General features: G+C 57.8%; 8 protein-coding genes across 8 annotated transcripts; 4 read left to right on the forward strand and 4 right to left on the reverse strand.

Annotated features, from left to right (window-relative positions):
- The first annotated feature begins 1037 nt into the window (after nt 1-1037).
- Nucleotides 1038-3425, forward strand: TRAVEDRAFT_62781 (uncharacterized protein). The gene is made up of 2 exons (XM_008036032.1): nt 1038-1454; nt 1521-3425. Exons 1-2 carry the CDS (start codon nt 1390-1392, stop codon nt 3073-3075), a joined length of 1620 nt encoding a protein of 539 aa, XP_008034223.1. The 5' UTR covers nt 1038-1389; the 3' UTR covers nt 3076-3425.
- A 155-nt stretch (nt 3426-3580) lies between these two features.
- On the reverse strand, nt 3581-5900 carry TRAVEDRAFT_114620 (DUF747-domain-containing protein; the record flags this gene model as incomplete). The annotated part of the gene is made up of 7 exons (XM_008036234.1): nt 3581-3754; nt 3808-4173; nt 4226-4390; nt 4445-4773; nt 4825-4975; nt 5038-5316; nt 5373-5900. The coding sequence occupies 7 exons, from the start codon at nt 5898-5900 to the stop codon at nt 3581-3583; spliced, it is 1992 nt and encodes a 663-aa protein (XP_008034425.1).
- A 441-nt stretch (nt 5901-6341) lies between these two features.
- TRAVEDRAFT_56254 (structural maintenance of chromosome protein 3) lies at nt 6342-10881 on the reverse strand (the record flags this gene model as incomplete). The annotated part of the gene is made up of 16 exons (XM_008035800.1): nt 6342-6461; nt 6524-6687; nt 6737-6779; nt 6831-6880; nt 6930-7014; nt 7071-7145; nt 7200-7496; nt 7563-7810; nt 7858-8056; nt 8110-8893; nt 8943-9085; nt 9140-9844; nt 9897-10468; nt 10533-10637; nt 10697-10786; nt 10842-10881. The coding sequence occupies 16 exons, from the start codon at nt 10879-10881 to the stop codon at nt 6444-6446; spliced, it is 3618 nt and encodes a 1205-aa protein (XP_008033991.1). The 3' UTR covers nt 6342-6443.
- A 1266-nt stretch (nt 10882-12147) lies between these two features.
- TRAVEDRAFT_43411 (uncharacterized protein) lies at nt 12148-14407 on the forward strand (the record flags this gene model as incomplete). The annotated part of the gene is made up of 3 exons (XM_008035645.1): nt 12148-12444; nt 12494-13309; nt 13364-14407. 3 exons carry the CDS (start codon nt 12148-12150, stop codon nt 14405-14407), a joined length of 2157 nt encoding a protein of 718 aa, XP_008033836.1.
- Nucleotides 14408-16867: 2460 nt separating this feature from the next.
- TRAVEDRAFT_17566 (uncharacterized protein) lies at nt 16868-19151 on the reverse strand (the record flags this gene model as incomplete). Its single annotated transcript, XM_008035279.1, has 5 exons — nt 16868-18358; nt 18482-18616; nt 18754-18938; nt 18991-19062; nt 19133-19151. The coding sequence occupies 5 exons, from the start codon at nt 19149-19151 to the stop codon at nt 16868-16870; spliced, it is 1902 nt and encodes a 633-aa protein (XP_008033470.1).
- A 415-nt stretch (nt 19152-19566) lies between these two features.
- Nucleotides 19567-21116, forward strand: TRAVEDRAFT_17567 (S-adenosyl-L-methionine-dependent methyltransferase; the record flags this gene model as incomplete). The annotated part of the gene is made up of 8 exons (XM_008035280.1): nt 19567-19822; nt 19878-19978; nt 20030-20156; nt 20241-20392; nt 20456-20671; nt 20722-20810; nt 20865-21024; nt 21078-21116. 8 exons carry the CDS (start codon nt 19567-19569, stop codon nt 21114-21116), a joined length of 1140 nt encoding a protein of 379 aa, XP_008033471.1.
- A 2117-nt stretch (nt 21117-23233) lies between these two features.
- Nucleotides 23234-25211, forward strand: TRAVEDRAFT_34338 (Phosphomevalonate kinase; the record flags this gene model as incomplete). The annotated part of the gene is made up of 8 exons (XM_008035471.1): nt 23234-23496; nt 23583-23748; nt 23819-24187; nt 24247-24424; nt 24475-24614; nt 24665-24757; nt 24821-24947; nt 25000-25211. The coding sequence occupies 8 exons, from the start codon at nt 23234-23236 to the stop codon at nt 25209-25211; spliced, it is 1548 nt and encodes a 515-aa protein (XP_008033662.1).
- Nucleotides 25212-25511: 300 nt separating this feature from the next.
- Nucleotides 25512-27691, reverse strand: TRAVEDRAFT_43415 (amino acid transporter; the record flags this gene model as incomplete). Its single annotated transcript, XM_008035646.1, has 9 exons — nt 25512-25762; nt 25815-25905; nt 25960-26046; nt 26105-26604; nt 26657-26683; nt 26746-26955; nt 27006-27014; nt 27068-27358; nt 27418-27691. 9 exons carry the CDS (start codon nt 27689-27691, stop codon nt 25512-25514), a joined length of 1740 nt encoding a protein of 579 aa, XP_008033837.1.
- Nucleotides 27692-27837: the final 146 nt, after the last annotated feature.

Consider the following 27837-nt stretch of genomic DNA (forward strand, 5'->3'; position numbering starts at 1 on the left):
CGCCGCACTCATCCGCTGCGCAAACCCGCGTCCCGCGTCCCAATGCGCAACACATACCGTTCTTCCGCCATCTCTCCGGCGTTTGTCCCACCGCCTCTTGTGCTGCGCATGCGCAAGGCAATGCATGCCGACCTCGCTCAGGACATCTATTCGCATGCTTGTCGGCTCTTCGAGCACATTCGACTTCGCAAATGCCCAGACGAGCCGACTGCGCGTGCACCTCCTCGCCTTGCTGCGGCAACACGCGCTTTCCGTCAGGCAGTGCTTATCAGGACCGCTGACCATCCTCTCAAATGCCTAACATCGAAATGGAGAAATGGCAGGCGCATACATTGCACTGAGCGGACCAGAAAGGACTTTGCGGAAGCACGAGGCCTTAAATCTCAAACTCGCCCGGACTGCTTCAGGACGCATCTCGTAGACCACTCTGAATGGCACATCTTGGAGAATTGGCTGGAGTCCTGGTCTATCTTTGCTTCGTCTTCTCATGAACCCACCGGCATGTTTCTCGCATGTGCCCCTGCTTCGCGCTCGTGTAACTGACCACCGCTTGCAGTAGTGCTCTTACCCCTCGGGTCCCTCGCTTGTTCACGTCGCCCTCGTCTGTTGTGCAGCCATATAATCGCGTTTTCTAGCTTCCCAGTGGCTCAATGCGCGCAAGCACGCCCTACTGCTGTTTGTCCCGCCTGGGTGTCGAGTGGCACATGTCCTTGCCATCGCTTTGACCTATGCTCGGAAATCACCTACTGTGCCTTCATGGGCGTCCGTCTATGAAATGTCTTCACCCCAAGGACCAAGAGATGTTTCTATGTTGACACCTCTAGCCTTGGCAGAGAAGAGGCTGCCGCTGGTCCTGGACACCTCTGGCTTTGCGGGTATTTTGGCACAGCCAGCGGGCAGCCATGCACGCCCGTGGCCCTCAAGGCCCTCATATCGCCTGTCGGACCTTCTACTCTGCCAGGCGTCCCGCAGGCCAAGGGCATGATAGTACGTGGCACGGTACGCCCTCCATACAATGCATCGCTCCCACCATCGTTCTTTGCGCTCCTCCCCCTGGACCCACAACCCACGGCATCGGGCATTCTTCTCGCCATCCTAGCGCAGTGCCTGCAGTGGCTTTGGCCGAATAGGGTCTTGCTGTGGCGTCCATTCATTCCTGGCTTTGCACGACAGTGGCTCCCTGCTTTGACTCGGCAATAGAGAGGGGGAGTACAAGTAACCCAGCCCTCTTCGCTCGCGCGAACGGAGACCGCTCGCAATACTGACGCTGCACAACCTGCTCGCCGCAGAGGCACCCCCGCGCGCCGAGGCGCCTCCCCGCCGCCGTCCTTCGTTCTTCTCGCTCTCTGCTCTTTTCTTTCCCCTTCACCAGTTTTCTACGTGTCAGCCATGCAAGTTCAACGCCGTACCTCACAAACTTTCCAACGCCTTCGCAAGCTCTCGGACTCGCTCGTGTGAGTATCCCTCTCTGTGCGAACCCCATGCATCCTGAGATAACCAACGCGTCGTGCATGCTCCAGCTCCGCCATCGTTCCCAACCCCTCCAGAAAGTCCGCAGGACAAGACTCCTTCCTCAACTATGACCAGGACAAGAAGGGCTGGACCGCCTCCTTCTCCTCCGGGTCCGCCCGCGCCCACGCCCCCATCCACCGCCGCCCCTCGTTCCGCAACGGCCAGCACGTCTCGAAGGAGGACATCCGGTACCCGCTCCTCGAGCCCTCGCTCGAGCAGCTGCAACTCGACCGCCAGCGCAGCGCCGATGCCCTCAGCGCGCGCGCCAGATCAAAGCGCCCCGAACGCCCTCGCGAGGAGGACCTGCCGTATGGCGCCCCAGGGAGCATCCCTAAGGCTCTCGCGCCGCCCTACGTCGCCCCAGCTCCGGCTGTGGGGGCGCGGCGTCCGCACAAGACGCGCGCTCACGCAGAGGAGGCGCGGAGCAGCGTGCCGTTCCCGCACCCGGGGAGCGGCGCGCGAGAACGGGAACGCGCGGGGGAGGTAGGCAGGATGCAGCGCGAGAAGCCCCTCCCGGAGCCCCCAAGGGAGGCGCGGGCAGGCGGGCGTGCACAGCAGCCACCCGCTCCCAGGCCAGCCCCAGCCCGAGACACGTTCCTCAACCTCTTCGCGTCCGCGTCGGTCCCTGCGAGCAAGCAGGCCCCAACGGCGCGCGCCCCCGCCGTCGCTCGCGAGGTGTACGATCCCGCTCTGCCGCGGCCCTACCCGTACGCCGTGGCGCAGCCCGTCACTCCTCAGCCTTACACCCGCGTCCGCCGCATCTCCTCCACTGGGGACGTCCACCCGCCCCCGCACCACTCGCGTCCCCGGGATGAGAACGCGCCTCCCCGCGACCGCGAGCGTGAGCGGCGGCACCCCGATCTGCGCCCGAGCCGGTCCACGCCCCTGCGCTTGCAGGAGAACCGCGGTCGCGAGCGCGAGCCCGTCCCACTACCTCCGCCCCCAGCCCCGGTATATCCGTACCCTGTGAGCCCGCAGCGGGCACTGGTGCACGTGGAGAAACCACGCCCGCGCAACGTCCCGCGCGATGTCTCGCCCGAGTACAACCCACAACGTCTCCCGACCCCACGCCGCTCGCGCGAGGAGCTGCGTTCCCACTACGAAGCCCACCATCAGCAGAGCGTAGCAGCGCAGGTCCAGGCGGGACTGCGCGTGCAGCAGACCGCGGCACCGCGGCCCGTGCGCGTGGACGCCGCGCAGGAGCATGCGCGCCCCATGGCGGCACAAATGGTGCGGCCTGGGCGGGACGCCGAGCGCGAGCGCGAACGGGAGCGCAGGGCCGAGCGCGAGCGTGAACGCGAGGCGCGCCACCTCGCCCGCGCGCAGGACAAGGAACGCAGGCGCATGCTGCGGCCGACGCACACGCGCGCGATCGAGGTCGAGTACTACGGCATGTCCGACGCGTTCTCGCAGGAGATCACGGTCGCGCTCGCGGACCCTGACCGCGCGTACGCGCTCCCGGCGGACTGGCGCGTGGGCCCGGCGGTGCCGTCGGGCGGTGCGTATGGCACGGTGCGCCCGCTGGTGACGAAGAAGAGCCGGCAGATGGCGGGCGCGATGTAGGATGTGAGTACTTGAGTGCTTGTTCGTCGTTGTCCATGCACCATGCGCTATGCTCTCTCGTATGTGCTCGAGCCTGACGCTATGCTGGTCCTTGTTTGCTGTTTCGTTCTCCCCTGGTTATGATGCATGTGCATGCGCTCACATTCATTATCTGTCACTTCGTGTCCCTGATGTATCCATCCCATACATTATCCCCTCGACCGGCGGTTATATTGTGTTTTGTACACGCCCTACGTCGACGTCCCCACCGTTGTATCCCTAGACCTTCGTAGACCCTCCTCCTGCCCTACGCAGCACACTCTCCTTGTCCACATACTGCCCGTCTTGTATCCGTATAGTGTATTTGTTACCCTCACATCCTTAGACAGTACTCGGCCAGTGTTTGTGGCCCTGTACCTACCTCAGTGTTTCACAATATGATGTCATTTCAGGTAGCTGCTGAAAAGCGAAGCGTTCAACTCGTGCACGATGTAATTCAATGAGACGATAGCGATCCACAACGCGATCACCATATACGTTTCACCATCGTGAATCTCGTAATCTCCTCCAGAGGCAACCTCTTCCGCTTGCCTCCGTCCTTGTCCCCGTCCCGCCCGGGCTTGCGCTCGCCGATCTCCGCGACCGGCACCGCGTCGTCATGCCTGCTGTCCAGTAGAGTCTTGAGCTCCTTGTTGTATGCCTGCACAACACCATTAGTTGCAGCACGCGCATACAAGGCAAGGATAGCCGTACCTGCTCCTCCTGACCTTCCCCAATGGGATTCCGCCCAAAATCGTTAATCTTGTCCGCCTCCTCGCGCGCCTCCATCCCCGCGCGCCGCCGCGTCGCGTACGTGAGCAGCTGCACGCCCAGGATGATCTTGACCACCAGGAAGCATGCCCAGAAGAGCACCGCGAGCGCGCCCCACTTCGCGACGTTGATCCAGTCGTCGGGCGTGTACGCCTCCCACGGGCGGAGCCACGGCGAGGACTCGTCCGCGTGCATCGAGATGAAGAGCACGATGGACTGCGTGCCGATGAGCACGGCGAGGACCGCGAGCGGCTGGGAGGCGAAGCCGAGGCGCCGGGCGACGAGGGGCGATTGGTCCACGTATGTGTGCTGTGGGAGGGAAGGTGAGACGTGTTTCGGTGGGACAGGTTGGGTGGATTACCTTCTGAGCGCCACGTCGGCTGACTGCGCTGCCGCTGGAGAGGTCGCGGCAGAGCACGTCGGTGTATCGCTCGTATACGGAGGGGCGGATGTGGTTGAACTTGGTGATGAATGCGTGCTTGAGCCAGTCGACGAGGGTCTCTGACGCTAGAACAGTGAGAACAGGCTGTGCGAGAAGTGAGCAAGCCTGTGCACTGGCCTAAGAACGAAGTAAACCCACGTAGGAGATCGTCCAGAGGACGTTGTTCCCGCGGAACCACCCAAAGCTTTTCGGGAGCGTGAAGCCCTCGCTGAAGTCGAAGGTCGAGCCAGACAGCTCGATCAGGTTCCGGAAGGCCACCACGATGAGCATCAGGACAAGCGTGAATCGTTCCACGATGTCTGCACAGGTGATCTGGAAAAGGTTGTCCTTCTCAAACTTCTTGAAGACGCTCCCCTTGATCTCGACAAACTGGTTCGAGACGAGCAGCGTCAGGAGGGCGTTGTCGTACGAGTTGACAGCCACATTCAGGCATATCATCTGGTATATCATGACAAGCGCATGTGCGACTGTTTTGCAAATGTCAGGGGATTGACATCTTCCACAAGCAAGGAGCTCACCAGTATACGACACTGCCAGGAGGAAGTAGAAGAATGGTCGTAGTGAATGCGATGTTGGTCGCTTCCTATGTGATATTACTTCCAGGGTAGACCGAGAGAACAGGCAATCGATGATGTCCTGGCCTATGGAGGCGCAAAGACGGTCTGCAATCTATGGAGAGTGAGTCAGCATGCAGCTCTTGGATATCGAGTGCGGGAGTGTGTTGAGCATACTTCTAGTGCGTTGAAGATCACATACAGTTTGATGGTATCCTGCCCTCGAATAAAGTGGTATATCTTACTGGCGTCAGTCATCGGCGCCAGTATCACAACCGACACCACGAGGAGCATCGCTCGCAGAATGTCGGCTTTCTGAGACGGAGGGAGCGGTAGGGGGGTGGTGGAGAAGGTGTTGATGATGAGTCTCCAGAATGCGAGCAAGAATCGTATGGGCAAGATGGTAAAGGTATACATGAAGGAATCTAGGCAGACGATGAACCCGAAGAAGAATATCTATGTAGCGTTAGGTCAGTCAGAGAGCATCACATATAGCAGTGTCTCAAACGCACCTTCTCCATCGCTATAGGCATACTGAGGAAGTTACTGACCCTTTCCCATTTCAGCTCTTGATGGGAGTCGAAGTCTGTGGCGAGCAGCTCTTCGCGGAGGTAGTCCCATATTGAGAACGGCGGCTCATAGAAGCTATCCAGACTGGGGAAGGAGGGCAGCGGTGCCGATAGAGAAGGCGTTGGAGGAAGCGGCGGTGATGGTGACAGAGGTGTGGGCGGTAGGGAGGCATATGCCAGCGGTTGACGGGGAGCATGAGCAGTCTGCGCATGCTGTTCGGAGGGTGGGAAGGCATTGGCAATCTCTGAGAACCGAAATGTATTCTCGTCATCGGAGTGAAGTTCATGATGTGTATGTGTCGGGGAGAGGTCGTACGCTTCGTCGTCGCTGGACGCTGCAGAGCTTCGTCGATGGCTCCGGGTCCTCGAAGCGGACGCTGGCTTGGGGTTCCATCGTGCGCCGGTTGCGGCAGAAGCGGAAAAGTACCGTCTCACACGTTTCCTCTTAGGAGAGCGCGATACCTGTGGCATAGTGAAGGGTGATCTTGTGTGCCGTCCGACGAAGCTGGCAATGCTCGTGGTAGAGGCGTGCCACTGCGCATGGGCAGTTAGCTCGTCTGCATATGCTACGCGACGAGGCTACCCACCTGAGGTTGATAGACACACAAGGGGTCACTGATTCTCTCTCGCTCCTTTCCAAGAACCACGTCCTCGATTATATCCAGAGAATGGAGGCAACCACGCAGCAATTCAGGAGAGAGAGAGAGAGGAGGAACGCTGTCTGCGGCACCACTGACACTGGTGAGCGCGACGCGGCGGCGCGGAACGTTTCCATCTAATCTTATCTCGCACGCGGGGAAGACCGGACAGCCGGACCGGCACCCACCCCACTGGCATCGAAAGGCCGTGACATTTGGCTGGGCCATTAACGTCAAGTTCGTTGACCTAGGTCAACGACATTCAGTCAACTTGGGGGAGACACTATTGGTACAAATACTCTTGGTACAGGATACATGACGATAGCATGACAACAGCAAGAGAAGGGGTGCAAGAAATAAAGGTAAAGCTAACACATCATTGAGCTTGAGCTTCCTGCAGAAGGAACATGCACCGTTTAGTGTCCCTCCAGTCAGTCAGAGTGTTAAACTACTCACTTGCTCAACGAACTGCATGGCCTCGTCCCGGTTGATGGCGCGGATGGTGCTGACTTTCTGGTTGTTGAACAGCACGCCGTAGAACTTGTCCGCGGTCGCCAACATCTCCGGTCGGAAGGTGGTCGTAATGAATTGAGCGGTGCTCGAGAGTTCGTGAATCATGCCTGACTCTCGGTTAGTTTCGTGTCGGAGCAAGCAGACGATGGGCCTTACCAGCTACGGCTGTTCGGTATTGAGCGTCGAGATTGGCATCGATCTAGAGGCCCGTGAGCGATACAACGCATACGGTGCACAAATGATGACATACCTCATCGAAGAGGTAGAATGGTGCAGGGTCGCACTTCTGGATCGCAAACACTGTGGGAAAGTCAGCGCTTTCACAATTATGTAGAAGCGCGTCGCGTACCAGTGGCAAGCGCAACTAGAGACTTCTGACCACCAGATAGCTGCTGAATCCTGAGACCCTCATCGACCTTGGAGTTGAAAGACACCTAGTACCGACGTCCGTCAGATATTGTATCACGAGCAGAGCGCATACGCAACCTACCCGGATAGAGACGCCGGTATAGTTCTCGATGGAGCTTTGCTGAGTCTCATCAGCCTCTTCTGCGTCTTCCTCGTCCTGAGAGACATTTCTTCAACAGCCATAACGGGAAACCGCCGCATCAAAACTTACCTGGTCGATGCGTCTCTGGATAACCAGCCGACCTCTCCCGGCGGGCACAAGCTTCTCGAACACCTCTTCAAAGTTCTTCGCGACCTGCTTGAACGTGCGCTCGATAGCCTCGTCCTTACGCTGATCGAGGACCTCGACGAGCTCTTCGATCGACTGCGCGGACTTGTCAAGATCTTCGCGGCGCTGGATGAGCTGGTCGCGCTGCTTCGTGAAGTTGTTGTACTGCTCGAACGCCTTCTTGTTGACGTGGGCGAACTTCTTCAGGCCCTCGTTCACGGTGTGCAGCTTCTTAACCAACTACATGGGAGCCGCGTTCGCGTTCAGCCGCGAGAATCTAATCAAGTGGAGACAACTGAAACTTACGCGATCGAGCTTGTCTTTGGTGTACTTCTCGAAAGCCTCTTCTGGGAGGACGCCGAGGTCACGGATATTCCTGTTGCATTCGTCCTTGCGGTTGAGCAGCATCTGGCGCTTCGCTAGATACCGCTCTGTGCTCTTCTGCTGCTTCGAGATACCGCGGACGTCCTCCGACTGCTGGTTCTGGATCTTCTCCAGCTCAGATCGTTGCTCCTGCAGCTGCTGGTTGGCCCTCTCGACCTCCTTTTCAGTGTCTAGCGGGCGTCAGCGAAAGTGATTGCAGGGCATAAATACGACATACCTTGGATCTTCTTGGTGAGGGAGTCGATGGTGTTGTTGAGAGCCTTCAGCTCGCGGGCTTTCGCGTCCAATGCCTCCTCTGAGCCGCTGTCGCCTGCTTCTGAGGCGCCAAGGGTCTCGATCTTGAGGCGAAGCTCTTCGCGTCGTCTTACAAGACCCTCGTTGAGCTCGATCTCGAGGATGTTCTTGCGGCCTCCAAGCTACCACACCCCATGTTAGAAGACATAAACTCGGGACCCAAACGAGTACCCACTTCGTTCTTCTGTTTTCCCAGCTCGACCAGGGCTTTCTGACGCTGCTCGATGTCACGTCCGAGCTGCTCAATCAGGTCCTCCTCCGCGCTCGTCAGGTTCTGCGCCATCGGGCTCGCATGCTCCGCCCGGAACCCATCGATCCGCGCCCGAAGGCCGCTCAACTCCGAGTTGAGCTCGTCAATCTCGGTCTCCAAGCGCGCAATGCGCGCCGTCTGCCGCTCGCGTTCACGGAACAGGACCGCCATCTCCTCCGCGATGCCCTCCCTTGACGCGCGCGCCTGCGCCTGCTGGGCGGTCTGTACTTGGATCTGGCCCGCCGTGCGTGTGATCGTCTGCTCGAGCGTGGCGATCGTCGTCTTGACCTCCTGCAGGCGTGCGCGGCCCTCGTCGTACTTCGCGCGCCAAGTGGTGACGTTCCGGATTGCCTCAATGCGCGAGCGCCGCACGTCGTGGTATCCGCCCGTCAACGCACCCTTGCGGTCGACCTTGTCACCGTCGAGCGTAATCGTGTTGATCCCGTGGCTCTTCACGTACGCGGCGGCGATTGTAAGGTCGCGGCAGACGCACGTCTTGCCGAAGACCTGCTCGAACGCCTTGGCGTGCTTCTGGTCGTAGCGCAGCTTGTCAAGTAAGGGGATCGCGTCTTGCGCATTGGGCGCCGGGGGGACTTTGGGTTTGAGGCGGTTGAGCGGCATGAAGGTCACTCGGCCATTCTTCTCGCGCATCATGATGTCGAGTACGCGGGAGGCGGTCTCGTCTGTGTCAACCACGACGTGGAACAAGCTGCAGCGCGCTCAGTACTAGACGATGATTGGGTCTGGGTCGCACGTACCTGTTTCCAGCGGTTAGCTCGACAGCGATGTTGAACTTGTCGTCGGTGATTTCGAACAGGCGGTACAGAGGTCCGTACACCCCGTCGAAATTAGGGCGCTCTGCTACTATCCGGTCGATGGTGCGCAGGCCCGTACCGGTGTCCTAAACCGATAGCGTTAGCGTACATTCGCAAAGCATAAACTGCAACTAACTAACCTTGTCCATCATGCTCGCCAGCGTCCTCTCAGCGCCACGTAGTTCGTCGGCTGCATGCGTGACCATCGACTCGAGTTTCGTGTCTTCGCGCCACAGCTCCTTACGTCGCTCCGTATCTTCGGCTTGCTTATCCTTGAGCTCCGCGATAGTCTCGCCCAACTGGCGCACTCGGTCGCGCCCGTCCCCAGCCTTCTGTTGCGTAGCGGCGATGTTCTCGTTAACCTCCTTGAGCGACTCCTTCGCGCGCGCCAGCTCCTCCTGGAGCCCCGCCAGCGCGCGGTCCTGTGTCCCACGAAACGCCTCCATGCTTGCGATCTCGGCTCGGAGAAACTGGTCGCGCTGCGCTTTCGTGCGGAACTTGTCCAGCCGTCCGCGCTTCGCGTACAGGGCATCGAGCCTTGCCCGGGCTTCGTCCAGGCGCCGCTTCTCCTCGCTCTCAAGGCCTCGCACGCGATCCCACTCGGGGGTGAGCTCTGCGATTGCGTCCTCCTTCTGCGTCACTTGGTCCTCGACGGTCGCGAGCTCCTCTTCCAACGCCTCCCTTTGGCCGCCTGCGCGTTGCACAGCAAGCCGGAGGTCGGCAACCGTGCACTCTAGTTCGGTACGGGAGCGCACGAGGTCTGTCAGTTCAGACTGGGCTCCTTGACGCGTAAGCGCGAGCGTGGTCAGGTTTGTCCTGATCTGAGCGAGGGAGCGCTCGAGGTTCTACGGTTCCGGTCAGCCTATATTCTCCCTTAGAAGGGTGTCCATTACATACCTGGACTTGCTTCTCCCTGTCTGTGAACTGCTCACGTCGGATATTCGCGCTGTGGACCTCTCCCCGGCGCTCCTCTTCAATCTCCTCCAGGGCTGCACCGACTTCCTCGAGCTCGCGCTGGTAGAGGGCGTACTCTAGACAGCGCCGCTCCTTGTCCTTCTCCTGGAACTCCTTCAGTTCCTCCTTCTCCTCTTCTAGCTCGGTAAGACGCGTGTCGATGTACTCGAGCAACTCTGCGATCTTTGACCGCTTCGAATCGGTCTCCGCCATGATGCGCAGAGATTCGGACCGCCGCTGCTCGTATACCTTCGTACCCGCCACTTCCTTGAGGAGCGCAAGGCGCTCGTGGTCCTTCGCGTTCGTGAGAGCCGTGATTCGCCCCTGCGGTACAATGTAGTACGGATTGCTCTTGCTGAAGCCGGCACTCTCGAGCAGGTTCATGACGTCGGCCTTGCTCGCGCTCTTCTTGTCCAAGCTGTATTCATCCTTCTTGAGACCGATGGTCCGTCGGAGGATGACTTCCTCCCTGCCGGTTGGGAAACGGTTGTCGGAGTTGTCGAAGACAATCTCGACTGGGGCGTGAAAGAGAGCTGCAGTTAGCTTGGGTATTTGCCGTAGAATAGGGTGTGAACGCACCGAACGCGGAGAGTGTTTGGGCGGTAGAGACACCTTCGTGGAGAAGGGACTGCCGCTCTTCGCGAGTCATGGAGGTGTATGCGTCGGAAAGTACGAAACGGATGGCTTGGGGCAACATCGCGTTATTGGGCATGCAAGACTGACTGACGGCGGATGGGACGCACCTGCGAAGAAATTACTCTTCCCCGACCCATTACGCCCTACTACGACATTGTGTCTTGGTGAGAAGGGTTCAATCTGCGTCTGGTCTCGGTCTGCAAACATACAGAATGAGCCCGAAGTGTAGAGTCATAAAAACACGAGACTTGCAGGACTTGAATCCCTGAATAGTGAGCGTCTTGATATACATGTTGGGCGAGCAGCTGTAGCTACGAGCTCCAGGACGGCGTGTGTGGACACTGCCAGCGAGATTGGGGTATACAGGGTTCCCAGGCAGGTTCCTGCGATTTCCCGTCGGCTGCAAGGTACGAGGTCTGGGAGCGAAGGGGAAAGGAAGAGGAGAGGAGGGAAGTGGCTGAACGCTGTGGCCCGCGTCGATCACCTGCACTCGTGCGTGATGCGTACGCGTTACGCACGCGTTGGTCACATCTGGTCACGACATCTCTCTCTCACTTTCCCCGTCACGGTACTCTCCCCAGCGCGTCCGTCGAGAAGACGGTATGCCTCTGAATCCCGACGTGAATTCACGCTAGGTTTGACAGAAACCCTCGCATTTACTTGAACGCTCCCTTGGAAGTAGATGATTAGGAAAACTCCTGTAGATGTTTGTTGCCCATCCAATCTGCCTGTCGCGGTCAGTCGAGTCTGTTGCCGTCTTCAACGCATGTAAGCCACCCACTGTGCATCCATCACGAGTGCTCTGCTCATTCTTACGTTCAACCCAGCCTGTTCAGTGCTCGATGGCGAGGACCACGTATTGTAGGCATTCAATGTCGAAAAGGCCGTAGGCAACGTGAGTCCATATGCTAACTTCACCTCTAAGTTGCCATGCTTGCTACTTCGGGAACGTCCCGTCTGCAACAATTTCACTCACCGGTGCTCTTGGAAACACACAGGCTTTGATGGAAACAGTGGCGATACTGGACCCAGGGTTGCGCGCCAGCTATCCCCGGTCAGCTACGTTCAGTAGTTCGAGAAAAATATCTGCAGGTGGCTCTGATTTGAACAGTGCCAGGAAAGCTTATAATGCTTCTCGGTCCCGGAATTGTTATTCAGGTCAGTGAAACGTTTACGGCCCTTGGCATCTGGGAACGATGCTAATAGATGCATGTATAGGGCATTGTGCATTTGCACCCCATGAAGGACCTGTCCTTTAGAGACCGGAAGCCCTTGTCTAGGCCGGGTACTTATAGGTTTCTGGCGGTGGAGTGGGGATGGCCGGCTATGTGATTCAAGGGAGGGGACTATACGATCGACGTGAAGGACTTGACTGTTCAACCACCACTGGTTCAACTTAGTGACCGGCCCTTTCGGGTCCCAAGTCGGCTCCCCCCTGCCCCTGGTATATGAACCACAAGCTCGACAGTGTTCCGCCATCTACACACCTTCCTTCACACCACGTCCTCCGCTCAACCATCAAGCCATCCTATTTGTCCGCCAGCGTCAACCCTCAACCATGTCAACCTTCGCCAGGAGCACCTCCTCGGGGCTGTGCCCCAGCATCTCTGTTCGCCCGCGTACGGTCCCGGTCATCCCTCGTCGCCGTAAGGCTTCCGAACTCGACGACGTCGAAGACGAATCCATCCACCCCGCCAAGAGGTTCAAGCAGTCTCACGGTCCCGAGCAGGCGAGTGCATCGTTGCGACAACTCGGGATCTTGCTCACTAGTTTTCAGATCAACCAGCATCTCTCCAAGATATCTCTGACTCGTACGGGCAAGAAGCGTGTTCGCGACAAAGGAAAGGCTGTCGAGGTGTGTTGCTATCGGTATCTTCATGTTCATCCCGCTCAATTCCTCGCAGCGGCGGAAGCGTTACATCAAGTCTCTGCGCAACATCCCAGCCCAGCCCGACAACATCGGAGGTGCTCAATACGCATTCACCTTCGTCCTAACGTCCTTCGCGCCCTGCCTCGACGCCATGGAGGACATCGAAGTGTCCCTACCAGCCATGGACATCGACCTCGTCAGCCAGACCCCCGCCGTCTCCCTGCAGCACCGGCCTGTCCCGATGTCAATCGACGGTCCACAGGCTGTGGGCTCGACTGAACTATCGCCCTCAATCTCCAACCTCTACACGGAGATGGAGATCGTGTCAGAGCACGCCCTCGCTCTCGACGCTGTAGCAGGTTCATCCGGAGATGAAGACCAGGTCATGGCCGACACTTTTCAGGTCACAGTCCCCAACGTCCAGAACTTCATCTCACGCTTCCTTGCTCGCGCTGCCGCTACGGCGGCGGCGGTTCCTCGCCAGGCGACCAAGTTCAAGACGACCCAGCCCAAGGGTGCCATCCGCGGCGTTGGGAAGACCTCGTCCCGCAAGATCCATGCGGCTGCAACCCCGTACGCTAGGACAGGGAGGCGCCAAACCTTGACGACCACCACGCACTCCAGCAGGTCCCGGAATGCGCAGGATAACCTACTCCATCACCTGGCTGCCACCACCTCCCCAGTCATCGTGGAGGACGCCGTTCATGACATCGCCTTGGAGTTCCTGGAGGGATCTCCTGCTCCTGTCAACGAGAAAGACTTGGAAGAGCTTCTGGCCGATACCAAGGGCACAAGTGAGACCCAGCAAATTGATGTACTTTGCGACGCATTCGAAAAATTGGATCACGAGGTCAGTAACTGTCCTCCCCCACTCCCAACACTCAGATTCTGATCAGTCGACTAGACCGCACGCACGAGCCTCCCGCCATCGCCAGTGTTAACATCGCCGCAGCTCCTCTCGGCGACTTCGGTATCCCACAACTGCGATGACGACACGTGTATTGCCAGCCTTCTTCTCACCGCCGACATCGCCCAAGCACCCAACTCGCCGCCGTCCCTATACCATGCGGACAGCGAGGACTCGTCGGCATACGCTTCCGAGATCGATGAGTGCTACGGTGTCGAGTCCGTGTCGTACAACGCAGTAGCAGATCCCGCCGCCTGGTTGCTCCGAGACGCACCCGTCCCTCCGGACCTGGAGGAGGAAGTAGCAGTAGTAATACCAGTCGAGGAGACGGCCGAGACGAAGGACATCCAAGTAGTCGCCGATCCTTGCTTAGGATCCCTCTTCGCCCACCTCGACAAGTGGTCTTGTGAAGACAGCCCCTGCGTTCTTCCGACGACCTCTCATGCGGACGTCCTCGTGTCCTCCGGGCCCGATGTTATGGACGACTCGGTCTCACCTTCCGCTTCTTTTGGCGACGCTCAAATGACTTACGACGCCTCCTACACCGACTTTATGGACGGCATCGCCCATCACACATACTACTCTGCGCCTCCGTCACCTGCCCTTCCTGCGTCCGGCCCCATGGCCGACATCGACTACGCGTTTCCAAGCCACCCACCCACAGCAATCTCTAACTACGGCATCAAGACTCCACCCGGCTCGCCCGTCGAATCTCCCTGGACTTTGTCTTTCTTCGTACCGACCTCTCCGTGCGCCGCCGCCGACTCCGTTATACTTGGCAATGTCCCCTACCCGAACTCTTCCATGGATCTCGACACCACTTCTGCTTCTCACAACGCCCTCGCCTCCGGTCTTGACTATGACACTGCCGACACTACGTCCGCTCAACAACCTATCTGCGCAACCCGACTCTCTGGCGGTAACTCCGGGCTGGCGATGCTCGAAGACGCGCCCTCCGTGGATCGCATGGACTTCGCCACTTCTCGGGTGCCCAGCCCCGCCCCGGCTCCTGTTTTTCCCGGTGTATGGCGGGAGAACTAGGAGGCTCTGGACGATCTCCTCACATAGCGACCTTAGCATCAATCGCAGCGTCTCACGACATCTACGACATCTGCGACTACGACATCTACAACACGACCACAACATCCGCAACGCGATTGCAAAGACCACAACACGACTACCAGACCTACTGTACCACAACATCTATTCATATATACCACAACACTTCAAATACCCTGCACAACATCCTAGACAGTAGTAGCACATCCTAGCCAGCATGGTAAGCCTCTTACCTTCCCACAGTGTTACTCGTGTTCTAACCAAATCGCCTTAGCCCCGCCCGCGTTCCACACGACCCGCAAGGTCTGACGCGCACCACCGATCACGGCTCGCCGCTGTCCTGGCCCCCGCTCACGACCGCGACAACTCAGCCGCAATGATCCCGTTCTCAGTCGACACATCATCTCAAGCATGCTCGCCATACGACGCCGCCTGCAACGCTGGGCCCAGCATCTCCAGGGCACCCGCCTCCATGCGCAGCACCACCGACCCAACCCGATCATCCGACCGTCTTCGCGGCTATACACAGCGTTCACGACCGACGACTCTCGGCTTTCTCATATTTAAGAGCACCGGCGGCATTCGTGACCGCCCGGGTGAAGTCGATCTGCTTCACCATTCCATTATATCGAGACGACCGCCACGCGCTCGTCCCAGCTGTTCACTCCCGACGCTTCCCGACGCGTTGCCATCCGAGGTGAAGCCTTCCGCCAGACAACATCCGGTCATGTCGGCGCCTCACCCATTTACGAAGACTTCTCGCGTCGCCAATATCGCGAGGATACTCTCACCCACCTCGGCCCTCCCGTTCTTGCGAGGGCCATCGGTCGCCCCCTTCGACCATTCGTCGCGGCGGCTCGATATTTGTTCATCAGCCATCGTTTCGTTCGTGTTCAGTGGTGTCAGGTGAGTACAACTTGTCCGGTATCTTGGTTCGTAGTGCTGACCATCGTGAGTCGCTTCTACAGTCGTCTGCTTGGAGTTACACGGTGAATGCCTGTGACCTCCTGGGAGACCTGGTACGCCCCTGCAGTCCTTCTCGGCGTTCAGGATCGCTCGGACCAGCACCATCCTGTTCATCCCGACGTCTGGTGAGTGCGCCTTTATTGCTGCATTTGCGAAGCTCGCGCTCACAGTTCTCCTCTTAGATCCCCTCTGGAAACTTCACGATTGCAAGCGTGGAATTCTCAGGGTGGCTCGACGCACCGGTGCATCGTCTTCAATACACAGACGATGCGCTTGCCCGCGTGCCCTGCCGATCTGCAGGACTTCGCACCACCGCCAACTACCAACGCGGATCCTCTCGCGCCGGTCAACCTCTGGCACCTACAGCCTACAGCAGCCTGCGCCCTACTACAGCCTACGCCCTACTACTGATGGCCTTCGACAGCAACACTCATTCATGCTCCTGCTGTCGTGCCGTGACTGTGCTCTTCGCTGCTTTGTTCTGCTCTTTGCTGCTGCATCTGCTCTTCGCTCCTGCATCTGCTCTTCGACGCTTACGTGCTTCGCTACTTCCTCTCTCGTCGGTCGCCGCTTCTGCTCTCGTGCTCTGCTCGACTCAGCTCAACTCGACTCAACTACCGTCACCCTCGGACTGGCTCCGACCACCCGCATGAGATCCTGAGCATTTGGTACGCTCCATTCCTTTCTTATTCGTTTTCAACATCAAGCTTACAAGTGTCCCGTATCAGGTCGCTCTGTATTTCTTACCTTCGCCTACCATCGTACTGTACATACTCAGCTCCCACTGACTTGTCCTCTATCTCCGGCTCTTCGAGTAGATGGAGGGTGGTAGACGTACCATAGAGTCGTTGATACTGTACCAGTGCGATTATTCTGCAATGATAATATCATTGAAATGTACTACTGCGTGTGTGTTGCTTGCGACGTTATATCGTGTGATCATAGCACCTACTATCACCAGCAAAGGTTCGCGTCGGCGGGGGGCCGCCTGGCAGCTGTACCTCCGTGATTCTACTCGCCCACACGAAGCATAGCAGTAAGTACATACCCGCCCGTTCCGAAAGCATGCCTCAGGCCTTCAGGCCTCAGGCCTCAGGCTCCGTTGCGGCATGACCGTGGTCATAATTTATCAGGGTCTCTGACGATGCGCTGGGCGATCAGTGGGGAGGCGACCATTTATATCACGAGAATAGAAAGTACAGGGAGGTAGATATCGATGAAACTATAGTACATGTGCATATCATGCTTCCGGTCATAGAATATCATACAGGAAAGGTGACTTCGTGAATGCTTCCGTCCCTAATACTACCGCTACGGCTAAGCCTCTAGAAAGCAGTTCGACACCAACATGTGGGAGCACCGGGGGCCTGGGCATCATCAAACTCCATAGCCAACTACGTATACGTATTCCTGTGGACAAGTTGGGTGTGGCCATCAGACATACAGTTTGGCCATTATGTGCGCCGGAAGTTAAGCTCACCATAGAGGCGAACCCTTGTACCAACTGCGCATGCGTGCGTGCGTTTCGACCAGGCCTTCCGTAGCACACGCCTCCCAGGCGGTGTCGTACGCCGGAGAGGACGATGGTAGCTCAGCGTGCAACTGACCGGCCAAGTCTTCTGTTCTACCCTCCTCGGTTTTCGTGGGGCGCAGGACATGATCGCGGCAGGGAGCGCCCACATCGGTGCTGGAAAAGGACACCCACTCGACGCCGTGGAAGTCGCGTATGGAGTAATCTGGGCCCGTGTGTGCGGGGCTGCAGACGAAGAGCCTCTTGAGCGGGTGTCCGAATTCAGCCCTGCGCGTTGTTGCCTTGTAGAGAGGGTGGAGGGCGTCTAGCGTGCATCCCGGGTTGAGGATAGACAGGACGAGGACGCGCAAGAACGGACTCGGACATATGGAGGGATTTGTACATGCGATCCAGAAGCCCAGCTGGCCGAGGTAGTAGCCCCCGACCGCGAGCCGGACGATGAGCGTGTCCAGCAGACGGAATGCGTGGATGCACAGGAAGGACCGCGTGCCACGGAGGTTAGGCCCGCTCTGGGATAAGGTGATACGGAGGGTCTTCGTGCTCTCCGTCAGCCACTGAGGCAACAGTCCGAATCCTAGGACCCCGCTTCCGGGCATGCCACCGAGTCCAGGGAAACCAACCAAGCTGACATGCAAGTGGGGAGCTGCACGGGACATGCCACTCACGAGCATGCTGAGGCCACCCAGGTGGACGGTGTCGACAACCGCATCCGTCAGCTTGCTCGTTATAGGCGTAAGCGGCGGAGAGCTGAGGGGCGCAGGTGATACAAGGTCGGACCAGACAACACCTGGAAAGCTCATTCGGAATGAAAGGTTACGTAGCCGGTAGAGGGGCGCAGGAGGCGGAAGTGGAAGTGGGTCAATGTCCCGTCCTTGGGCAAACCAACAACCTATGTCCAACCGAAGATTTTCGAGTAGGGGTGCATGGGACAAAAAGTGAATTAGAAGAGTTGGCGTTGATGAGTGTGCTCTCCAGCATGATGTCTTGAGCGTGAACGTCTGGAGGTTGGGACAACTGTCCGCAGGGATAATCGCCTGATCGGACACAATCAGGAGCGACTTCAGCGCAGTCGGGATGACTCCATCGAACAAGGTCCACCCTTGGAAGAGGGGGTCGAAGTCCCGATCCCGGTTCCGGTAGGCACGAGACTTCCCTATCATAACCACCAAAGACTCCAGTGTCCCAGCCAGCGCGGCCAAGATGCTGCGGAAGATCTTGACCTCGAATCGAGACTGTAGTCGCAGGATAAGCCTTCGAATGCGTGGTTTCGAGCGCCACAGCGCCTTGTTTTGTACCGGGGACAGTCGTGAGCCGACGATCTCGGTGTGCACCGTGAGTGGTAAACCATTCGCGCGCCGAGAAAAAGTGAGTGCCGATGATGAACCGGTCACGATATCTGTCCAGAGGGATGAGAACTCCAGAGCGACTTCCCGCCACTGTCTGCAAACGTGAGTCACCGTGACAAGGGAGTGGTAGTCGGGCAATGATAACGGCGACCCATTATCCAGTGTAGGGAGGGAGGAAGACCCATGGGGAGGATGGTTGTGAGGAGCACGAACCGTGTCGAAGATTATGAAGAGAACTTCGGGTGGCAGACGATGGATGACAGGCGCGGGCGCCACCTCATTCTGAATCTCAGGCCGCCGTTGGATAGAGCCTAGCACGTTGCAAATATTGTCGTTGATGTCAAACAGCTGTTTCAAGGGACGGTATGAGGCTCAGAAACAAGCAACCATGCTGGGTATTGCACATACCATATCCGCACTGTAGATTACACCGAGGTGAGCCGCAAAGATGTTAATCACACTTGTGTATGTGCCACAATATGTACTCGCCTCATGGAGTTGACATCTTGCTCCAATGCGAGGATCGACTCTTTGGGGGTTTGCGGAGCCTTCGGTAGTCGCATATTGTCTGGATAGTCTTGACCTTCAGTGACTTGGTCTCGCTTGTTCGCTGGATCGTGAGTTAACGGCCTGAAGACTTCGCCGTGCCCCTCGAGATGGTGGCTCATATCTGGGTAATAATGTTTATTTGTGGGGAATCACGGAGTTCTCAGTGCACTTACCAAGATTGTGGTCTAAGGTCTTGGAACTGTTCTCAAACAGAGAGATTTGTATCGGAATAGGATATAAAGGTCCTGGTTAAGGACCAGTGAGACACAGACAATGAGGGGGGAGTCGCTGTGGTCGAGACGGCAAGGACTTTACTTATATCCACCTGGGACATTACCGCAGCAAAAGAGGTGCACTAGCACCCTGAGCCCACCTTCGACTTCATCTAGACCGGCGCTGGAATTTCGGATATGACAGATGGTAATCAGTGCAAGTTAACAATATTACCCATCCACACAGTGTGCTGGCGGCTTATATCGTCGGCAGTGGGGGCACTGTAGGACAAAGGCAGTCAGTTATTTACTGTCCGCAGCGACAAATGAGGTGAATGTTCCCATAATCTACCACGCTCGAACACACCTCGATGCAGTGCCAGTGTACGCACAATTACTCCGAATCCCGAGGTACCGACAGGACACTCGAGTCGGCGTAAGAGTTCGAGAGTCCGGAGTGAACGCACGTGAGAACAAAGCCATATTTAATGGGCGTCTACACGCTGGACTTCGCGTTTGCACAACTTGGTCTCTCCCATGCTCGTCCTTCGCATTCACCGTTGCTCATGCTCCCATTCTCGGGCTAGCGCACTCCGGAAATACTCCTCCAAGCCCTCAATACCGCCATTACCCCCACCGGCGCAATGGAAAGCGCGCTTTCCTATAAACAACACCTTGAGACGCGAGCGAGCAGTCATCAAAGATCCAGACGCAGCCAGGTTGGTTGCGCGATCCTTCCTGTCTCAGGCTAAGAGTAACAATGGTGGAAAGATAGTCATTGAGGCCTTCCCTGGTATGTCGCACACATCATAAGCGCTACAAGACATGACTGACGGAGGTGTCTTCAGGTCCAGGCGCCCTGTCACGCGCGATGCTTGAGTTGCCCTCGTCCGAGCTTAGGAAATTGATCATCCTCGAAGACGATGAGCAGTACCTGGAAGCACTCAAAGTGAGCCTTCTCGCGTAGTTGACCGCGTTGTTTCGAGCCTGACGTACCCAGCCTCTCCAAGAAGCGGACTCCCGTGTGACAATAGTCCCTATGTCCGGGCATAGCTGGGACACCTATAGTCAGATTGAGGAGACAGGACTATTGAAGGACGTAGAATCCCAGCCTTGGGATGGCCCAGGTAAGTGCCTCCGTTAACCGCCCTGCGCATGGTTTCCCTTGCCCCGGTATATTGGCTGACGATACCCTCGGACCCTTCGTTCAGTACCCAATCTTCACTTCGTATCCCACCTCCCTGTCAGCGTGAAGGGCGAACAGTTGATTGCTCAGCTTTTCCGCTGCATACCCGAGCGCTCCTGGCTGTTCCAGTACGGTCGGGTGCCGATGAGCCTCATCCTGACAGACTACGTCTGGTCGGTACGTCCTACACCTGCACACTCATGTCGCATAAACCATTGACACCGGAGTACGTTCACTTAGCGATTAAGCGCGCCACCGCGGGACGCGCGGCGCTGTAAGCTCGCGGTCATTTCCGAGGCCACAGCGGACGTAAAGCCTGCAGTCGACCCCGAAGAACTCGCGCCCTATGCAGACTACTTCCATCCGATACCCGTAGTAGCGGGCGTCCACAAGGTCGTTTCCAAGAGAATCGGCCAGCCGATGCACGCTTTCACCGCGATACCCTACGAAGAGCAGGTGCGGTCTCCTGACTGTGGCGCATTGTCAGTCTGCTCACCTCCACGAAGGTGATTCAACGGGGCGATACCGACAAGTGGGACTTCTGCTTGCGGCGGTTATTCGTGCTCAAGAACACACCGTTGAAAAACGCACTCAAGTACGTCTCAGCAGTCCACATCGCTATTAACGCGTGAGCTGACCCGCATCGTAGCTCTTTGGCACCCGGGGCGACCTCGCTGATCAAGGACCTCACGGACGCGCGAGTTCCGCTGGAGCAGCGCGTGAACCCAACTAAAAGCCCGCGGGATTTGACAATTGCCGATTGGACATTGCTTTTACGCGCGTTCAACAACTGGCCGTTCAGACCAGAAGTATGTTTTGTATTCTCATAGCTCCCTCAGCATACTGACGTAGGACGGTCCAGGACTTGATGATCACTGATGGCTTCAAGGAGGATGACTGATTGCCCTCGAGGGCATGAATGTTAGGTGCCCCGTAACCCTCACGGAGCGCGTTGTAACGCCTTCGAAATCCTATCCACCGAGAGTGCGTTTTAATGACAACTATATACTAATGTGCCTGTAATACAAGGTGCCTCCGTTTTCCGGGGTTATCCGCGCTTGGGGGCGATACTAAGCGACACGACGATCAACACCGCTACCACCACCACCATTCGTACCACGACTGTTGACGTCAAGTAGCTCCCATGTGATTCGGCGGTGTCGTGAGGAATGCACTAACTGACGATACGCCGGACAGCGTGCTCGGAGCAACCGTCCACTGCCCAGCTTGCTAGGCTTCTAGACCGCGATCTAGGACATCCCCGTTATATTGAAGCACACCGTTCTTCTACAGATTGCGTCAATGGATTCGGGGTACCCACTAAACGTAAGTGCTCGACTTCCTTCGATGACTGGACATTCGATGTACATGTTCACCGATCGATCTCCATAGCGATCACCCCCGCCGCCAATGGCTGACAATTTCGCTTCTGGTCCCACTCCTTCGAGCTGACCTTGGTGTGGGGGCCCGACCGTCCCGTGCCGCCCGTTGGGCTTCTCCTCGGGCGCTGTGGGCCTGGACCTTGCGTGCATCCACGACCACGGACGCACTCCGCCGCGCCACGACGTCATGGTGTACGGTGTGTAGCATCGCTTCAGTTGATGCTCGCTCGCGACAACTGAATTGCAGCATGGAACAGTCCTATTCTCGCCTCCAACCGGCTGGTCTGCCTGTCATGCCACTTCTGGCACCTTGGACCTGACTGCGTACTGCGTCCTCGCGCCCATCTGTCCATAACTCCAGGCCACCGGCACCTATGATCCTATCACGCGGAGTGGCAAGGCAAACGCGATGTAATGTGACGTACCTGCCGGCCAAGAAATTCGCCGATACTAGTGTACCTTGGGCGACTGGGACTGGTACGCACCGGGGCGCCCAATTGCTCAGATCGCCATCCTGCATGTCCGGAGCTCCGGACGCAACAGATGCGCTTTCGCTCGACGCAGCACCCCCGTTATGTCCGCCGGGGGTACATTGTGATGTTTTCTCGGCATTCCAACTAATGCACGCTCCGATCTACGCCGTGCACATCGGAGCCAGCAACTTCCGCTAGAAGGTGCAGCATCTGCGTGCACTGGACGCTCGGCGATTGCCATGAATACGTATACACGTCAACCGCTGTGCAGCGGTACTAGGTACAGATAGGCAGAAGCACCCCACGGCGTCTTGCGATCTCGTTCACCCGAGGCGATAACCCGTATGGTACCGAGGGCATACCGAGTAGAACGTAGCGGTATCCCCTTAGATCCAACGCCGGGTCGAACACAAGGAATTCACCTCACCCCGAGTGCATATTTATCTAGTCCCCGAGAGAAGGTGTCCGCAGAAGCAGTGTTAGCGGCGTTTACGCTTTTGGCTTCGGCATCCGCGTTACGCCCGGAACGACGCGCTGCTCGTACTCACGCTACCAGTACCAGCGCTATCCCAGCCCCGTCATTCTACCTCTCGAGCGCCGATTTTTTTTCCCGCATAGCGGCGTCAGGCGCATGCTGTATGTACGTACATCCCGGCGCCGGTGAACCTTAAGTGTACATGCGCACAGGCTGTCAGGCCGACGACGGGAAGTGTCGTGCAGCGCCCGCGTCGTGCAATTATTCCGTACAGGCGGCTCGGCCGCGCCGGCGCCTTGCATGTAGATCCAAAAAGCAGATGACGACGTCTACGGCGGCCGTCCGGTCTAGTCGCACTATCGCGGACGGGCGTGGCAGGACGCCTGCCCGTACCGGACAGGCCAGGGGTGGGCTATGGCAGGAGGAGTGGCAGGATGCGCGGAGTGCGCGCCGGAGCGCGTGGTGGCAGTCGGACCACAAAGCTGTGCGTCGCGTCTTGTTCCCGCTCTCCGACCCCCACAGTGCCCGCGAGCAGCGAGCGCTCCCTACCAGTCCACATACCGGCGCAGAATATCGGGCGAGGGCGTCAAGCCGTACCTTTATAATCCCCGCATCCCCCGATTCTCCCGCAAGTAGGCTACCGCTGCCCGATCGCCCCGTTTGCTCATACCAGCAGCCGCTCGCCGCCATGTCGTCCCCGACGGTCATCTCCTCTCCTGGAAAGGTCCTTCTCGCGGGAGGGTACCTTGTACTCGACCCTGCGTACTCCGGCGTCGTCGTCTCGACCAGCTCGCGCTTCTACACCACAATCGAAACGCTCCCACAACCCCACCGCGTGGAAGGCCCGATTCAGATCCGCGTGAGATCGCCCCAGTTCGTCAACGCGTCCTGGCTCTATTTTGTCGACTTCGCTGGCCCAGACGGGGTCCGCGTCGAGCACATCGCAGACAGGCAAGGCTTCACCTTCCCTTGCGTCCACGGCTTCGCTGGTCGCGGCGCTTGCTATCGTAGCCGGAACTGACGATGGTGCTTCACAGTGTAAACGGCGCTTCCAGCCAGAACAAGTTCGTACATCTAGCGCTCCAGCGCACCCTGACGCTCGCCGCGGAGCTGAAGAGCGTCGGAACGCTGCAAAACACGCTCTCGTACGGTCTCGACATCACGATCGTCGGCGACAACGATTTCTACTCCCAGAGAGCTCAGGTTCGTACCACTTGCTGCGCCTGCCACATTTTGCATACAAATAGATCACGTGACCTATTTGTACCTGCAGCTCACGGCGCGCAACCTCCCTCCAACACTCCAGTCGCTCTCCAAACTGCCTCCCTTCAACAAGACAGGTGTACACATCGCCGATGTACACAAAACGGGCTTGGGCTCGTCTGCCGCCCTCATCACCTCTCTCGTCTCCGGCCTTCTTCTTCACCTCAGCGTCATCCCTGCCGACTCCTTTGCGACAGAGGGCGGCACCGCTTCCGCGAGCGAAGGCAGGAAACTCGCTCACAACCTTGCGCAGTATGTGCACTGTCTGGCGCAAGGGAAGGTTGGCAGCGGTTTCGACGTCTCCGCGGCGGTGTTCGGCAGCCAGCTATACACGCGGTTCGACCCCGCGGTCATCGAGCCTCTTATGAGCGAGAACCTCGTACGCCAGGAACCATGGATGTATGGTGTTATGCGCTGACAGTCTTGTCGGCTTCACAGGCAAGTCAAGCACTTCATCCTGTCATTGCCCCCTCAAATCCCGCATGGAACTATCGCGTCGAGCCCTTCAAGCTCCCTCCTCAGACGCGTCTGATGCTCGCGGACGTCGACGCAGGCAGCGACACTCCTTCATTAGTCGGCAAGGTCCTCAAATGGCGGAAAGCCAACGCCGCGGATGGTATGTCCTACAAATCACCATTCAAGCGCCTCGCTAACTTTTTCGGACAGCGAAGACCCTATGGGACACGATTGACAGCCTCAACCAGGGCCTGAGCAGGGCGCTCCTAGGCCTCTCGGCCATTGCAGAGAAGAATCCGACCGCGTACCGCAAAGCGGTCAAATACATCTCGACGATCCAGAGCGTCCAGGTCCGCCTCCCTGTGGCTCCCGCTTCCCTTGATTGACACCGTCCCCGCAGTGGCTCGCGAACCCGAACATCGCGGTCAACAGCGACCACAGCGACCTCAAAGAGGTCATCGAGGGGTTCATCGAGGCACACAACCTGTCCGAGGTACGTTCGCGCGTCCTCGCGTCCGCGGAGATCCCTTACTGACGGCAGCGGTGGCTGAAACAGGGCATCCGCGCGAACATGCGCGCGATGGGCCAACACGCAGATGTTCCCATCGAGCCTCCTGAGCAAACTGCGCTTCTTGACGCCTGTATCTCTGTCGCGGGAGTGGTCGGCGGCGGCGTCCCCGGAGGTACGTGTCATCTTGTTCTGTGCGTCTGTTCGCATGCTGACTGTGCTTACAGCGGGCGGCTACGACGCGATCTGGCTGCTGGTGTTGGACCCTGTAAACTGCCCGCCGGAGGAGCTGCCTTCGACCCGCGTCGAACGGGTGTGGAGTACCTACACGGGGCTCGATGTCTCGCCGCTCCTTGCGAACGAGAGCATCGCCATGGGGGTGCGCGTGGAGGCACTCGACAGCGTCCCCGGACTCAGGGATATTGTACGCGAATCATGACGCGCTCGCAGGGCATGCGGGAGATGACTCGGGGCGCGACTTAATGTTAGCACGATGTAGATATCTATGGAGTAGACGAGATTTAGCCAGGGCAGGGGCGAAGTCCGGTCTGAAATTATATCGTCTGGTATACATGTAGGGGAAGTCTGTCCATGCCAGTAGTCCGTCCATGGGGCTGCCCGCGAATATCTACCGCGGCAGGCAAAAGCTGTACCGTACGTGTAAGAGAGAGCACGAGTCGGCAATGGGATTGCTAACCTAGCGAAAGCAAGAAGAGAACGACACGATGACGGGCAGACGCTACACACACATCACCGCCTTGCCGGCGGGCGTCCACGCCTTCCCAAGCGCGAGGAAGAGCGAAATGGAGAGCACGACGACGCCGAACGCCGCGCAAGCGACCGCCGGGAGCTTCTCGCGCGCGTACCAAGGTTTCTGCGGCGCTCTGAGCTTGATGAGGCACGCGGCGGGGAAGATGAACGCAAGGGCGGTCGCGGAAGCGCCGCCCGTGATCTCGAGCATGACGCCGAGGTCGCAGGTGATCATGGAGACTGCAATGAAGCGTCAAGCACGGTCTCAACCGGGCGAGAGAGGCAAGCTTACTGATCATTGCGGAGCAGAGGACGGCGGTGGTGAAAAAGACGTGCCGCTGCATATGGAACGGCTCGTTTTCGAAGAAGTACTGCTCTATGACCTGGGTACAAGTTAGATTCGGCGGCTATTGATAGATTGAAGAAGGCCAGCCTACCTCACGGCATACGAAGAGCTCAAGAGGAAGCGTAGTGAACATGTTCAGCCCGAAACAGAACCGCGCGACGTTAATGAGAGTATCATTCTAGGTTCAGGGTAAGATTGGAGGTATGGACGGAGCGGATTGCAGAAAATTAACGTACAGGTCCGAAGTTGTTCAATATGTTGCCTTGCGTCCTGTCGGTAAAGACGAGGTACGCGGATATCGCCAGGGTGCAACACGAAACCAGAGAGATGATGGTGGATATATGAGTCACCTTGTTGAACCTATCGAGCGTGGGTGTGCGCAGGCTACCGTAGATGAGCAACGAGTTGTGGTGGCACACGAACGCGAAACTGATCACGCCTATGGCTCGGAACACGTTATCGCCTAGGAAAGTGAATCGTAGACTTTGATCGCCTTTGAGGTCCGGGGTGACGTTTGGGCCTTCGACGAGGACCGACACAACAATGATGATCATCCCTACAAGAGCGAGCCCTGATGCGCGGGACAGTTTGTGGATGTCGCGGTAGAGGGATAGTGGGTATGAGACGCATATTGTGCATAGCGCGATGACGAATTGTCGTTGGACGAGTAGCTTGAGGACGGGAACTCTGTATAGGTGAGGGAAGACAGAGCGGATGACGTGTGGGATTGTGTCGCCTGCATAATCTCAGTGTCTACTTTCCGAGTGAGCTATATCAATCCAACACACCGATAATGATGCCGAACGCACACATGCCTGCGTGTTCCCTCCATATTTAGTACGCGAGACGATGGTGAATTGTGTAGACCAATGCATACCTCCGAATGCAAAAGCAAATTGGAAGAACGACACAGCGGCTCTACCACTGGGGCCGAAGCAGTGGTTCATGATTCCGATGTAGGAGTTCTGACCACTGAGTTTGGCGTTCACCACAATGAGGCGGATCGTCCAGTCTGTTACTCCGCACAGCACCAGTAGCAGAATGAGACCCGTAAAGAAACCAGCCTGTCGGACTGCGTACGGGAGGCCTGGCAGAAGCAACGTTAGGCTACTCACCCACCGATATGCACACACGTACCTATGATGCCTGGTGATATTCCGGTCAGCTGAGTTTCATGATAAAACGAGAACGATGACTACCTGCGCCCAATATTGAGTTTGCCATGTTTGCGACCGAATCCAGCATTCCTCCACCAGCGGTCTGCTTGGCTGCGAGCTCCTCAAGGTCGACATTCTGGTCGAAGATATAGTTGGCTCCTGGGCTATCCACGCTTCTTCGAACAGCGGATGAATCCATCAACCCCACGAGCAGTGGCATAGTTTGTTCTCGTCGTGAGCGGCGGCTTCCTGTGCGACCTGCGCGGTCTTGAGCTGAGGACTCTAGCTGCGATAGAGCTATGGCGTCCAGGTCGTCCGTATCCATTTCATATTCTTGAGGCATAGTTAAACCTTCATAGCCCGTAGCTTCTCCCGTGGAAGGACTCACGCACCAGTCTCTCGGCTCGTCATGGTCGACCGTAGCGGAGGCGCTATCACCTGGACTTCCTCCTGAAAGCGGACATGGCCTGGCTTCGATTGGTCTACGAGACCATCCGCACTTGCTAGCGGCAGGTCATCCTCGTCGTCTTCAGCGTCGTCGTCCACGGAGAAGAGCACGTTGTTGTGTGCGGTGGCTGGGAGGTCTTCGTCGGAGCCGCGCAGCAGTGGTTGGCTCACTCCTGCGTCATTGTCGCCCCCGCGCGGTCTACTAGATCTGCCAAGCATGCCGAGAGCTCATGGAACGGCCGGCGAGCAAGACGGAGAGGTGAAGGTGTTGTGCGAGCGGTGCGCGCGACGTGGGCGTGCGTTCTGAGATGCATCCCAGCTGGAGGCGCGCGCGTGCAGTTGCACACAGCTTGATCCGCGACCTC

Source organism: Trametes versicolor (genome assembly GCF_000271585.1).
Source record: "Trametes versicolor FP-101664 SS1 unplaced genomic scaffold TRAVEscaffold_2, whole genome shotgun sequence".
Lineage (NCBI taxonomy): Eukaryota > Fungi > Basidiomycota > Agaricomycetes > Polyporales > Polyporaceae > Trametes > Trametes versicolor.

Coding starts and splice junctions, on each gene's coding strand:
- TRAVEDRAFT_62781 (XM_008036032.1), top strand. CDS start 1,390: ATGCAAGTTCAACGCCGTACCTCACAAACTTTCCAACGCCTTCGCAAG. Junction 1,455..1,520: donor AAGCTCTCGGACTCGCTCGT/GTGAGTATCCCT, acceptor TGCATGCTCCAG/CTCCGCCATCGTTCCCAACC.